Source organism: Phalaenopsis equestris, unplaced genomic scaffold (assembly GCF_001263595.1).
Source record: "Phalaenopsis equestris unplaced genomic scaffold, ASM126359v1 Scaffold000224, whole genome shotgun sequence".
Lineage (NCBI taxonomy): Eukaryota > Viridiplantae > Streptophyta > Magnoliopsida > Asparagales > Orchidaceae > Phalaenopsis > Phalaenopsis equestris.
Window position 1 is genome coordinate 3852129 of NW_018164666.1, and position 12578 is coordinate 3864706.

Consider the following 12578-nt stretch of genomic DNA (forward strand, 5'->3'; position numbering starts at 1 on the left):
TGATTTCTCCTAAATTGAAGCCAAATAATAGGATAGCTTAGGAAGTCACCGAAGTTCTCCTTCGAATCTGTGACATCCTCTAGTATTTCCTCATTTGGACTCCAAAATAAAATGTTCCAAATTTGAACCAATCCCCCTTCACACTTCTTAGTCTGATATCTTTGAGATGTCCTTACCATTTGAATTCCTTGAAGATAATTTTTCCTTGATTTCTATCGAGAGTATTCTTAGGTAACTTCAGTTATCTAAGATGTAATTAACTATAGGGGCTTGCCCCTATAGGAAGCTTTTCCCGAACCCAACACAATATAAACCCTATTTAATTCCTTATATTAAATAGGGGAATTTGTCGGCCAATATATTGGTTCCACAGATCAAACGAATGTCATGACTTTCTCTAGTTTATTTGATCGAGTCTCACTCTCAATTCTTGCGTTCATCCTTCGGGATAGATACATGATTTGAGATAAAGTGCTCTTCCATTTAAACTATGAAAATTATGGGGTAAGTTTGACTTCATCTTTTTCAAAACTAAATTTTTTTAACGTCCTTCCGAAGCGGGCAACGGGATTTCAATTCCAATGACCGACAGCTTCTTACGGACAAACTCCACACCAAAAATATTGCAGACATATATTAATAAGTTAAGTCTTAAATGACATAAAAGAGATGCATGTTATCTTATAGAAAAGTTATTGTGATTAGTCTACACTATGCTAAATATAATTTAGTCTTGAATTTCTAAAAAAAGAAAAACCGTTTAGAATGTAACTCAAGTAAAAATTCAAAGTTAAATGAAGAAATTCAACTTTTTAAAATTGAATGTAAATGTAATAATAATTGGATAATAATTATAATTTTTTTTTTAATTTATGAACTCATTGTTTAATTGAATTAATAAATTGCTTAGACACCTTACATCAACTAAAACTATATTCCAAAATCTTAACTGCATATTAAAAAATATTTAATATTTTTTTTATTATATTCAACTAAATGGCGACTCATAAAAAATATCAAATAAGATAAAAAATTACTGAAACTAATTAGGCATATTTAACAGTTAACTTTTGACTTTAGAAAGATCAAATCAAGCCTTAATTAATTAAGATGAAGAAAAAATGATTTTTTTTCAGAATTTTAAAAAATAATCATTTGAATAATGAAATTTTATAACAAAATGTGCGTAGAACTTATGTATATGAAATTGTAAACATATGCTTATGCATACAAAATGAGTATTTTCAAAATATTGATTCTTTTTAAAATTACTTGAAAATAGCACATAATTAGGAAAATATCAAATAAACTTGCAAAAATCAAAATAAATTATGATGTGCAAGAAAACAATTAAAATGATGTGTATAATGAAATTCATTTATGGACAAGGCTATTCAACCACAAAATTTAGGTTTCTAAATTACTAGATGAATGTACATATTGGTATTAAATACTAATATATTAGAATAAATTATAATTAAATAAATTTTCAGTAATTAAAATTTATTTTAAATAATATATCATATAACTATAAATTGTTGAACAAGTTGCTTGTTAAACCATATTTATATTTAATCCATTTAATTTTCAAGTTCTTAAAAAAACTCAAATTTATTTATTTTCACAAATTCAAACAAATCTAATCGAGTATTAACCAAATCAAATCAGAGTAGCTCATCGAGGGCATTGGCTAGCTAATGTGTACATAACAGTGCCGCGCTCTATCGTTCTAAAATTCAAACGAAGTAGCTTTTCCTCTTTAAAAGACTTCTGTTGGCCTGATTTTTTGTCTTCATTATTCTGCTGACGAAATTTGAGTCTCAGAAACGCGTGAAAGAGGAAGAAGAAGGAAGCTGATGTTGGCGTTGCTTTTCGTCAAATTTGATGGCCGGCTTTATGACTTCAGAGTTCAGACTCAAAAAACGGGAGAGATGTAACAGACAGCAATTACTTTTCCTATTGAAGGAAGACAAAATTATTTCCTTCATTTTATGAGTCAATATGCTTCTGTTATTTCATACCAAATGTTTGTTGTGAGAATACTTTCCATTTTGTCGCATTGCTTCTTTATTGTTAAGTTGTTTTTTTATTTCTTTTTTCTTAAGAAGTATCAGTATTCTTGTTTTGTAGTTTTGCTGGTTATTTACATCGAACTTTGGTGGATTTAATTTGTATGTTAGAATGGGATTATGTTTTACGAAAAATTATTACATGTGGATATCAGTATGTATGGATAACAGTGGATGCGGAGAACACGTCACCACATTTTCACGTGTATGTGACAGCAGACTCTCTGCCATTCACCGTTATTTATACATGATTCATACATAAAAACTTTTTCTATTCTATATGATAAAAAATTTTTAAAAAAAAAGTTGAATAATTTTTTTTCTATGAATCAAGCTTGAATTAAGATAACTGATCAATGCAAAACCTCGTAGTAATTATTAGTGTATGTTAAATTAACTTAGACTTATTGGAGTCAAGTTTTGAGCTCGACAATTTTAGTGTATAGTGATTCATTTGTGATTTGATTCGACTCAAAACCATTGTATGTTTACATATACTTGATGTGTGTCCTATGAAATAATAATTGCTTCATTGTTTGATATTTTGTTGCTCGTGTAAATTTAATTGGATATGCAAACTAAAGTTAATTTTCTGATAAGATTGAGTTGAGCGAAATACACTAAGTTAGAGTTCAAGTTAGGACAAAACACAATTGAACTTGACTCATTATCAACCTTAAATCAGTCTACAATGATGTCTACCAAATCTTAAATTAGGGTTGTTGACGATACGATTTTGAGACAAGTTGGGGTCGGCTCGAAATCAGCTCGAATGGATTGAGTGCGGCTCAGAAATGTCTCGTGACTCGTTATATATTCAATATCGAGCTAGCTCGGCTCAGAATAAAATCAAGCTTGATCAAGATCGAAATCTAAACGAGCTTGCTCCTATTAAGTTACTTAGATCCATTCCAGCTCAAAATCAGCTTGATTCGGCTCGAAATCAAAATGAGCTTGCTCAAATTGAGTTGCTTTGAATCCATTCCAGCTCCAAATTGGCGCGTGGCTGGTTACATTTGATTTTATTCAGTATTATTTGTATAATATTTATAAATAAAAAAAATAGTACTTCGAGCTGATTTGGAGGTTGTTCAAGATGATCTATGTATGGCTCAAAATCAGTCTGAAAAAAAATTTGACCCAAAGTTTTTGGCTCATAACTCAGCCCGTTTATTCTGATTCTGATCCGATCTCAATCAAGGCCAAAATTTGAACGGTTTTTCGAGTAATGAATGCTCTCCGAGCTAAATTCCCCGACCTACTCGAGATTAGTTCCAACGTCTTATAATCTATCTTTAAAAACAGATTGATTTACCTATATTTCTAAAATAAAAGTAACCATATATACATTTTAATTATAAGATTTTGAATTTCATGAATGTCCTTTCAGTTTTAATGCGAGTTTGATCATGAAATTCGCAAGTATCTGCTTTACTGAACTTCCTGAAAGTTGCAGAGATTATAAAAATTGTCATCTACTCGAGAACAATATTTTGTGCAAAATGCCAATTTTATTTCAATCAATCAAAACTAATTTAACTAACAAAAAAATTTTGGCTTCAGAGATTATTTTAGGGTCAAAATAATCAACTTATTAAGATAATTTCAAAGTCCTGAAAAAAAGGTATTAAGATTTAAGGGAACATGGAACCAACCCTCTGAAAAGCTCTCCATATAAGCATCATGGATTTCAAATAATCTTCATTGACATCTATTTTATGAGTCGTTTGTACTAAATTATTGCATATGAGGAGATGACATTTCAGTGCACAGATAATAGCTAACTTCAACACTTTTGAAAACCCCAAACTAAATCAATAAATCTTCATAAATATATTCACATCAATTTCATTCAGAGAATTGATCCGTTATCACAAAATTTTTATCATCAGGCGGGAATCTCAATGCATTTTGAGCAATAAAAGTTCCAAATTCAACTTCAAGATCATGTGAGGCCCAATTTCAACAAGTTTAAAGTCAAACTTAGTGTCTTCACATGACGAACTAAATGATGTTAAAAGTGATACAATCCAAGACAAAATAAGCACATATCAAACACTTGAAATATTATTAATGATTTTGGTACATTAATTGAAAGACTAAAAAGTATCTAAATTTGGTCTATTTATAGTCAAATCAAGCTCAAGGAGAGGAATCAAATGAGTCCAAGATCATTTATAGCTAACGTTATTAAGGGACTTAAATCTTGAAAAAATTACATGTGAGTAAGAGAATCTTTGTAAATTGTATGATGAAATGCTTTGAAAAAAAAGGTAATTTTTTCAAAATGTTTCTCTTAAAAATTACAAGCAGGCCCCCCATTTTCACTAGAATGGGGGACGAGAAAAGAAGGGTGAGTTCACATTTAAAGTATTTCTCTTGAACATAAATGCATGTGAACTAACACTAGGTGTTATTGGCCAATACTAGCAATTATTGCATCCAACTATGATGGTTGTAGCCATCAAATATAGCCCATACAACCAACTACGGCAATCATAACAACCATCTATGTTTTTTGTAGCCAAGTGCTACTATTGTAGCCACCAACCACAGCTTCTACAGCCAAGTACAGTTTGTTCTAGCTACCAACTACAACTTTTTGCTGCAAACTATGATTGTCATAGCCACCAACTATATTTTTTGTAGCCAGATACTGTTATGTTAGCCACCAACTAGTGTTCTTGTAGCCAATTATGATTGGGATAATTAGTTATTGTACTTTCAACTTCCCTAATACAAGAGAAGAGTGAAACTATATACTTTCAATTTTCTAATGGACCACTTTTATTGGGTCATGCACCATGATTTTTTTCTCTTTTAAGAGTTTTCCATAGAAAAATATGATTTTTGTACTTCTTCTTATCTATGTGTGCTGGAAATTTATACTGAGCTACGGAATAAGATTTCTCCTTCATTAAAAAATTCTTAGTATGCAACAAAAATACTGATATTTTGCTTTATTTGAAATCACAATATCAAGTTCTATAAGCATTATATTGATCTTGTAATAAAAAATTTCACTACTAATAATTACCATTGAATCATTATTCACACTTGAAGGTCAAGGCCATGACCATTCAAATAGTTTAATTTATGGGTAGAAACATTTGGTCATCCTTTTATACAATGAGATCACAATGTTCACTATCAGTTGCTATTATGATTAAAAAACTTTTTAGCATAATTCCATAAAACGATAGAAATATCCCTTTAAATTTTTTATAAAATTCAAGAGGGGTTTTCTTATTTGGATCAAAGAAAGTCCTAGAATTTTAACCACCGCCTGAGATTATTTACACTCATTTCTAGCGATTCCACATCTATCTTAAACTGGATGCTTGTCACCTTTTGTTCATATAGTTCCCTTTTTTTCTAAAAGATGGAATTAACTTATATTTATTTATTTGTTAACATCAGATCGTGCAATTATTATTTTGAAAGATAGGACACTCGTTGTTTAGTTGCCCATTTTGTTAGAGTTGTACATTCTCAATCCCTCTTAAAAAGAGGGGTTGTTCGAGCTAACTCGCCCTACACTTTTTTTTTTATATAGCCCCTCCTTTCAGAAGGAGAGCTATCATGTGATAACTTCTTCATTTTCTTCAAGTCATGTGATTCCTTGTCCAATAAAAAATGAAAAGGCTTGCTTGTATCGATTCACTTGGATTCTTATCAAAGAGTCCTTCCTCTCCTTTCCAAGTGAGCAACTTCAAAGGTAAACTTGTTTACTATCTTTAAGTTATATAGGCCCTCTTTTAGGAAAGGCCTATTTTGTATTGATTGACATTCTTCACTCTAGTTAAGCCATTCTCTATCACTAGAAGAAAAATCATTTAACTAATATTAGTTAACTCAATGGTTTTCTTATATTTTTTTTTCTTTTTCCTCAACTCAGGCCATGTCTAGCTCTATAAAGTGAATTGCTTTGATTACCCTTCAGTCCCTCAATATTCCTATCATATCACCCACAGATCTCCTCATGATTGTTTTATCTTTGTCTATATAAAAAGGACCATTCTTATTTCATTTATCTATCTCTATGAGACTCCACTTCTAAAGAAAGATTATTAAGTAATGTCATCTCCACTTCTAAAGAAAGATCTACAAGAATGGTTTTCTATGCTACTTTACACATCATCATCATCAAATCATACCATCTCTATCTCTAGAAAGAGGATTATTAAAAACTTTTAGTACCATATCAACCCTCCTATGCACAACATCCTTGACATTAATATTGAGCCATTTTTACCTCCTGTTAGGAAATCGATTTGACTATATCCATGTTCCACCATAACTTTCTTGTGCTTCCATGCCCACTATGCATAGGTCCTGCCATCCCCAACTCTTGGTGGACATGGCCTAGCCATCCTTATTCTTTAGTGATTAGTTCTCTTAGCCTATGGATTTGTTTTCTCAAGATGATTGTAATTATGTTTCTAAACGATATTGTAATAGATGAGCTTCTAATATTTTTTTTTTCTTTTTAAATAGTGAACATTTTCTCTTAATTAATTCCATTTTGGATATATGCCAATCAATTGAATTACTCTAATCTATGTTTCTTCTCCCTACGTTTTGATTTTTGCTTTATGTTATCATAGAAAAATGACCATGATACTTCCAAACTTTTACTCCTAGACTCTCTAACATCCATGCACTCCCATGCATTGTGTTATCAAGTTTAAACTCAGTTGCATTAATCACGGAATAAAAATAGGAAATTTACATATGTAACATGCAATTCTTATGTATTTAAAAATCTCACACCTAAACTTTCATATTTACATACATATCAATTTAACGCTTTAAACCTATGCTGGAAAAGATATGTTTACTTTTAAGAAAGTGTTAATAATGTTATTTTTTATGTGATAATAAAATTTTAAGTGGTATTTGTGTAATTATAACAATTGAGGTGTGAGATATGCAAATACATTAAAAATTGTATGCTGTGTATGTAAACGCCCCTTATGGAAAGATATAAAAATTGTCTGTTATGCATCACTCCAAAAAAATAATAGCAAATTTCACACTAAAAAAAACAGTTCGGCAACATCTGAAGATACTCACAATCAAACCTCTTTGGGAGGTGAAAAGTTCTAGCAAGACTTTTTCCCTGAAGAAAGAGCCATAACTATAAATAACATAATACAATTAGCACAAACATAAGATTATAAAGTATTAGAATAATAAAAACATTTAACCATTCTTAATCTCATGTAATTTATCAAAAGGATGCAATATATAATGAGTTAAACCAAAAAGTAATTAATATTTTTTTCAAACCATCAATTAATAAACTAAATCCAAAGTTAACAAAAAAAATCATAATTAATTAAATATCAAAATAGCAGCTGACAAAACACATCTTATAAGATTAAAATAAAAATTAAAAAAAAATGAAAAAGACGATTGATGAGCTAACTCCCCACTAAAAGCTAAGGAGGTATGTTTCAACTCATGTATTCCCCATAGTTTATTCCTCCATTTCCTCTCTGTCCACAAAATATAAAAAAATCACGACCTTTTCTGTTAATCATCATTAACGCAAACTAATCATCTTTTTATTCTCTCTCCTCAATTTCTAATTTGTCTTTTTGTTTATTTTAATTTAATGTGCAAAAGGTACCCTCTAATCTCCGTCCGCAGCCCATGTAGTGCCCCGACACCACAACCTCTAAACCCTAACATTTACGCTTTAACGCGTTGCTGCCCGATTCCCTCTTTCGTCTCTCTCTCTCTCTTTCTATTTTTCTTAAGCTTCCTACACTCGATTAAAACAGATACAGAGAAAGAACAGATCAAAGCGTACAGCACAACTGAGAACAGCCCATGGAGGAGAGAGTTCACAGAAGAAAGAAAGAATGAGAGTACTTCAAATTTAAATACCCTTTCGAGATCTGCAGAAGGAGAGAGAAAGGCGTCTCCTTTGCCGGCGAGCTGAATAAAAAATCGAATCTTTGGGGCAGAAAGACATGAGAGCAGGACTGAGCACAATTCAGCAGACACTGACGCCGGAGGCCTCGGCGGTTCTCAATCAAGCGATTGCCGAAGCAGCCCGCAGGCGAAACGGGCAGACGACGCCTCTTCACGTCGCGTCTGCCCTACTGTCTTCCCCCTCCAGCCATCTCCGGCAAGCTTGCATCCGCTCCCATCCAAATCCCTCTTCTTCCCACCCCCTTCAGTGCCGTGCTCTCGAGCTCTGCTTCTCCGTCGCCCTCGACCGCCTCCCTTCTGCGTCTACCACAGCCACCCCGTCGCCGGATGACTCCCCGAGTTCCGCGCCACCTCCAATCTCTAACGCTCTCATGGCAGCTCTCAAACGCGCCCAAGCACACCAGCGACGAGGCTGTCCTGAATCCCAGCAGCAACCGCTCCTCGCCGTCAAGGTGGAGCTCGAACACCTTCTCCTCTCAATCCTCGATGACCCATCCGTAAGCCGCGTCATGCGGGAGGCCTCCTTCTCCTCCCCTGCAGTCAAAGCTTGCATTGAAAACTCCCTCTCCTCCTCCCCCTCCCCCTCCCCTTCCCCTGCTCGCAACCTTTACCTAAGCCCCCGCCTCGTCGGCACTGCTGCTCTCCCAGCAGTAACCGATCCTTCTTCCATCGGCGGCGACATCGCCAAGGTCTTCGACATACTCACGCGAACCAAGAAGCGAAATCCGATACTCGTCGGTGACGCTGATCCCGGTGCCGTGATGAAAGAAGTGATTGGAAAGATTGCTGCAGGGGATGCTCCGGTTAAGTTTCGATCCATCTCTGTCATCTCCACCGAGAAGGAGTTCGATTTCTCCTCATCAGATCGAAAAGAGATTCCTTCCAAGATCAGGGAACTAAATTCGATGATCGATTCGCGGACTGCCGCAGGAGGTGGCCCTGGTATTATTCTCGATCTCGGAGACCTCAAATGGTTAGTTGAAGGTGCAAGTCAGCAGCAGAGCCTTACAGATGTCGGCCGCTCCGCCGTGGCTGAGATAAGCAGCCTCCTTGTACGATTTGGCGGCAGATTGTCGTTAGTCGGCACGGCGACGTGCGCGACTTACCTTCGATGCCAAGTCTACTTCCCGACGATGGAGAGTGATTGGGATCTGCAGGCAGTACCTATCGCCCCAAGAACGGCGCCTCTCCCTAGCTTGGCCCCCAGGTCTGTTTCATTACTCTAGTTTGCTGCTTCTCTTTTTAGGTTGTTCTTTTGGCATTGAATAATTGAAGAGTTTGTGGGGTTTGCACTGTTTTAGGGTTGGAAGTAATGTGATCCTAAGCAGCAAAATTGAATCTTTCGGCACGCCGAGAGGTTTTCCCCCGATGGGCATCTGCGGAATCGGTCCGAGAAAGCCGTCGGAGAGCCTAGACGCCTTCTGTAAAAACTCGCTATGCAATCTTTGCAAGGAAAGCTACCAGCGCGAGGTAGCTAAATTTGGAGAGGATGAATCCGAGAAATCCACCGAAGGCACGCCAAATGCACGGAAATCTCTGCCTCGCTGGCTTCAGATAGCCACCACACCACCTCCTAATCTCCAGGTTTAAAATCTGAACTCTGATAATTGAAGTCAGAAAACATTTTCCAACGAACAAAATTTCAAATTTCAGCTTTTTAATCGAATTAATCTCAATGCTAATCAGAAACAGGAACAAGAGCTGATGAAAAAATGGCGAGAAAACTGTTTCCAACTCCACCGCAACTTCTTTCCGGTTACAACAAAACCTTTAATTACTGGTTTTCCATTATCGAAACCCATCCCGTTCAATTCTACCCAGCTCAAACCCACCCTTCAAACAGCCGACGTGTTGACCACGCCGCAGAGGCCGCCAAGCCCACCTGGAGCATTAGTCAAGACCGACCTTGCTCTTGGTCCTGTTCAAAAGCCTAGCGCAACAAAATTCACCGGTGACGCGACTTCCATTAAAAGGCTTGTCAACGGCTTATTAGATAAAGTCAGCTGGCAACCGGAGGCGGCCTCTGCCGTCGCCGCCGCTGTTATACAATCCAACTCCGGTATCGGAAAGCGGCGTAATGGCAGCCAAAAAACCGACACTTGGCTCCTCTTCGCCGGTCCAGATCGCGTTGGGAAGCAGAAAATGGCAGTCGCATTATCTGATCTAGTATTCGGCACCACACCGCTCATCATTCGGTTGGGCTTGCCGGAAACCGCCGCCGGGGAGGAACCTCAAGAGCACAACCAGAGTTTCCGAGGGCGGACATCGATTGATAGAGTTGCAGAGACCCTTCGTGTTAATCCGTTCTCTACTATATTCTTCGAGGACTATGATCAAACCGATTCCGCGCTTCGGGGAACGATCACCCGAGCTATGGAAAGGGGCCGGCTTTTGGATTCTCGTGGCAGGGAAGTCGGTTTGGGTAACGCAATCTTTATACTCACCGCTGGATGGTTGCCCGAAGAGCTTGGGAATTCGAACGAGGAGCTCCGGCGATCGGAAGAGAAGATCACCAAGCTGGCCACCTCTGGTCGTCAGCTGGAGTTGCAATTTGAAGAGAAGACGAATAAGCGTCGCGGTCAGTGGCTGTTCAAGGATGAAAGGCTCACTAAGCCGAGGAAGGATTCATTATCGCTGGACTTGAATCTGGCCGGCGCCTCTGGGGCTTGCAATGAGGAAGCCGGCGAGGGCTCTTGGAACTCTAGTGATCTCACTGTAGAGCACGGGCAAGAGCATGGGCATGGCCGTCTTGTGACGCAGAGCTTGGTGACTCCGATGGTTGCTTCAGCATGGACATCAGAGATTAACGAATTGATCGACGCCACCATAGTCTTCAAACCCATGGACTTCACGCCGCTACGAAAAAAAGTTTCCGATTCAGTGTCAGCGAAATTTGCACAAATCATGGGGGAGGGACGGTCGATTGCCATTGATGACGATGCGCTCGATCAAATGGTCGGCGGACTATGGCTGGGTGGCGATGCGTGCAACCTGTTCGACGAATGGGCTGAGCGAGTTCTCGCACCTGCGGTCGAGCAACTAAGGGGTAATCCGAAGGTTGAGGAAGGAGTGATCGTGCGACTATCGTCGGTGATGAGTGGAGGACAGTCGCATAAAAGTTACTTGCCGGCATCCGTGAAATTAACCGTTGGCGATCGTTGATGGACATATTTGCAAAAAATGATCTTCGTTGATGGATAGATTTGTAAATATAGGAAGAGAATTGTTGGGGGGTTGCGAAGGAGAGCCATTGTGATTAGAGATGGTGATTTTGAAGCCAGATCTAGTTTTAGTGTTATTTAAATATCAAAATATTAATTTGATTTAAGTACTTTTTGGTATATACGTAATTTTGGTTTAATAATTTCATTCCCTCAATGATTTAAATTAAGGGATGTGATGGCTGAGAATAAAAGGACAAGATGTCTTGTTTTCTATAGAGTTATTAGATTCTGAATGAACATTTTACCTTTTGTTGAAATGGTGCGTACGTGACTGTGCAAATTACACTAAAGTTAGTTGTCGATTCCCATTTCGGAGGAATTTGAGAACTTTGAGGATGTGTCTGTCATTTTGTGGTTGTCTTGGATTGGGAATGAAATTGGCTAGAGCTGAAGAATTCTTTTTTTCTTTTTTTCTTAATTTGCAAATGTTAGTTTTGTATTAATTCTTTTGCGAAGAGTTGCAATTCATTAAAATACTCATACTTCTTTAATTTATCTTTGATAAGTCAATGTTCATAGAATGCAAGAAATCTATATGCTTTGCCATTTTAATATCAAAACAGGGATTTACAGGAGGTTTATATATTGTCATCAAAGATGAGATGTGAAGGCTTTGAATCCTTCCTTCCTTCCTATTATTTATTTATTATTATTATTATTATTTTAAATGGAACAAACGGGTTCTCTCGTTTCGTTTGACCTTAGTATATTTGTATGTATCAGTGTGGGATGCGCATCACTCCGGTTACCATAATATTTTTTAAAAAAATTAAGTATAAAAAAATCGTAAGTGGGTTGAATTTCTCAAGCGAATCAGTTAAAAAAGAAAAGCATCATCTTATTAAAAGCTCATAAGCCTTGAATTTAAATATAGGTTTTAGTGAGGAGTATTTTATTTCTTATATCGCTTTATGGCACGTATTTATAAAAAAAATTATAAGTTTGATTGGGCAGTTGCACTTATTAAAAGTGTAGTCTCAAAGCATGTGTCTATATATATATATATATATATTATATATATATTCTTCTAAAAAATTTAGAACTAGGTGCGCACTAGAAGATCCAAGGTGGTAGAGTAATAAATTATCGTCTGAATGTAGTACAAGATAAAGTAAATACACAGATAAAAGAATTGTATTGGGGAGAAACCACAATTTATACGTGGAAAATCCTGTGGAGGGAAAAAATCACAGGGCATGCCCAGTCAAAGTAATCCACTGAGAAATTGTAAGTGTATAGGTCACTCTCATTTAGAATTAAAGAAGATGAAATTACAATGTTGTTGAACAACAATAGTTCAGCAATAATAGTCGTAATATGTCGTGAAGACTGTAGTTAATTG

The 12578-nt window shown here is 36.4% G+C and overlaps 1 protein-coding gene across 2 annotated transcripts; it reads left to right on the top strand.

Annotated features, from left to right (window-relative positions):
- The first annotated feature begins 7625 nt into the window (after positions 1 to 7625).
- Positions 7626 to 11470, top strand: LOC110023375 (protein SMAX1-like). 2 transcript variants are annotated; one of them, XM_020722765.1, is made up of 3 exons: positions 7626 to 9219; positions 9314 to 9596; positions 9705 to 11470. In XM_020722765.1, exons 1-3 carry the CDS (start codon positions 8051 to 8053, stop codon positions 11172 to 11174), a joined length of 2922 nt encoding a protein of 973 aa, XP_020578424.1. In that variant the 5' UTR covers positions 7626 to 8050; the 3' UTR covers positions 11175 to 11470. The 2 variants fall into 2 exon arrangements, with proteins under 2 accessions (XP_020578424.1, XP_020578423.1); XM_020722764.1 differs by having other exon boundaries at positions 7630 to 9219; positions 9699 to 11461.
- The last annotated feature ends 1108 nt before the right edge of the window (positions 11471 to 12578 follow it).

Coding starts and splice junctions, on each gene's coding strand:
- LOC110023375 (XM_020722764.1), top strand. CDS start 8,051: ATGAGAGCAGGACTGAGCACAATTCAGCAGACACTGACGCCGGAGGCC. Junction 9,220..9,313: donor CTCCCTAGCTTGGCCCCCAG/GTCTGTTTCATT, acceptor GCACTGTTTTAG/GGTTGGAAGTAATGTGATCC. Junction 9,597..9,698: donor CACCACCTCCTAATCTCCAG/GTTTAAAATCTG, acceptor AATGCTAATCAG/AAACAGGAACAAGAGCTGAT.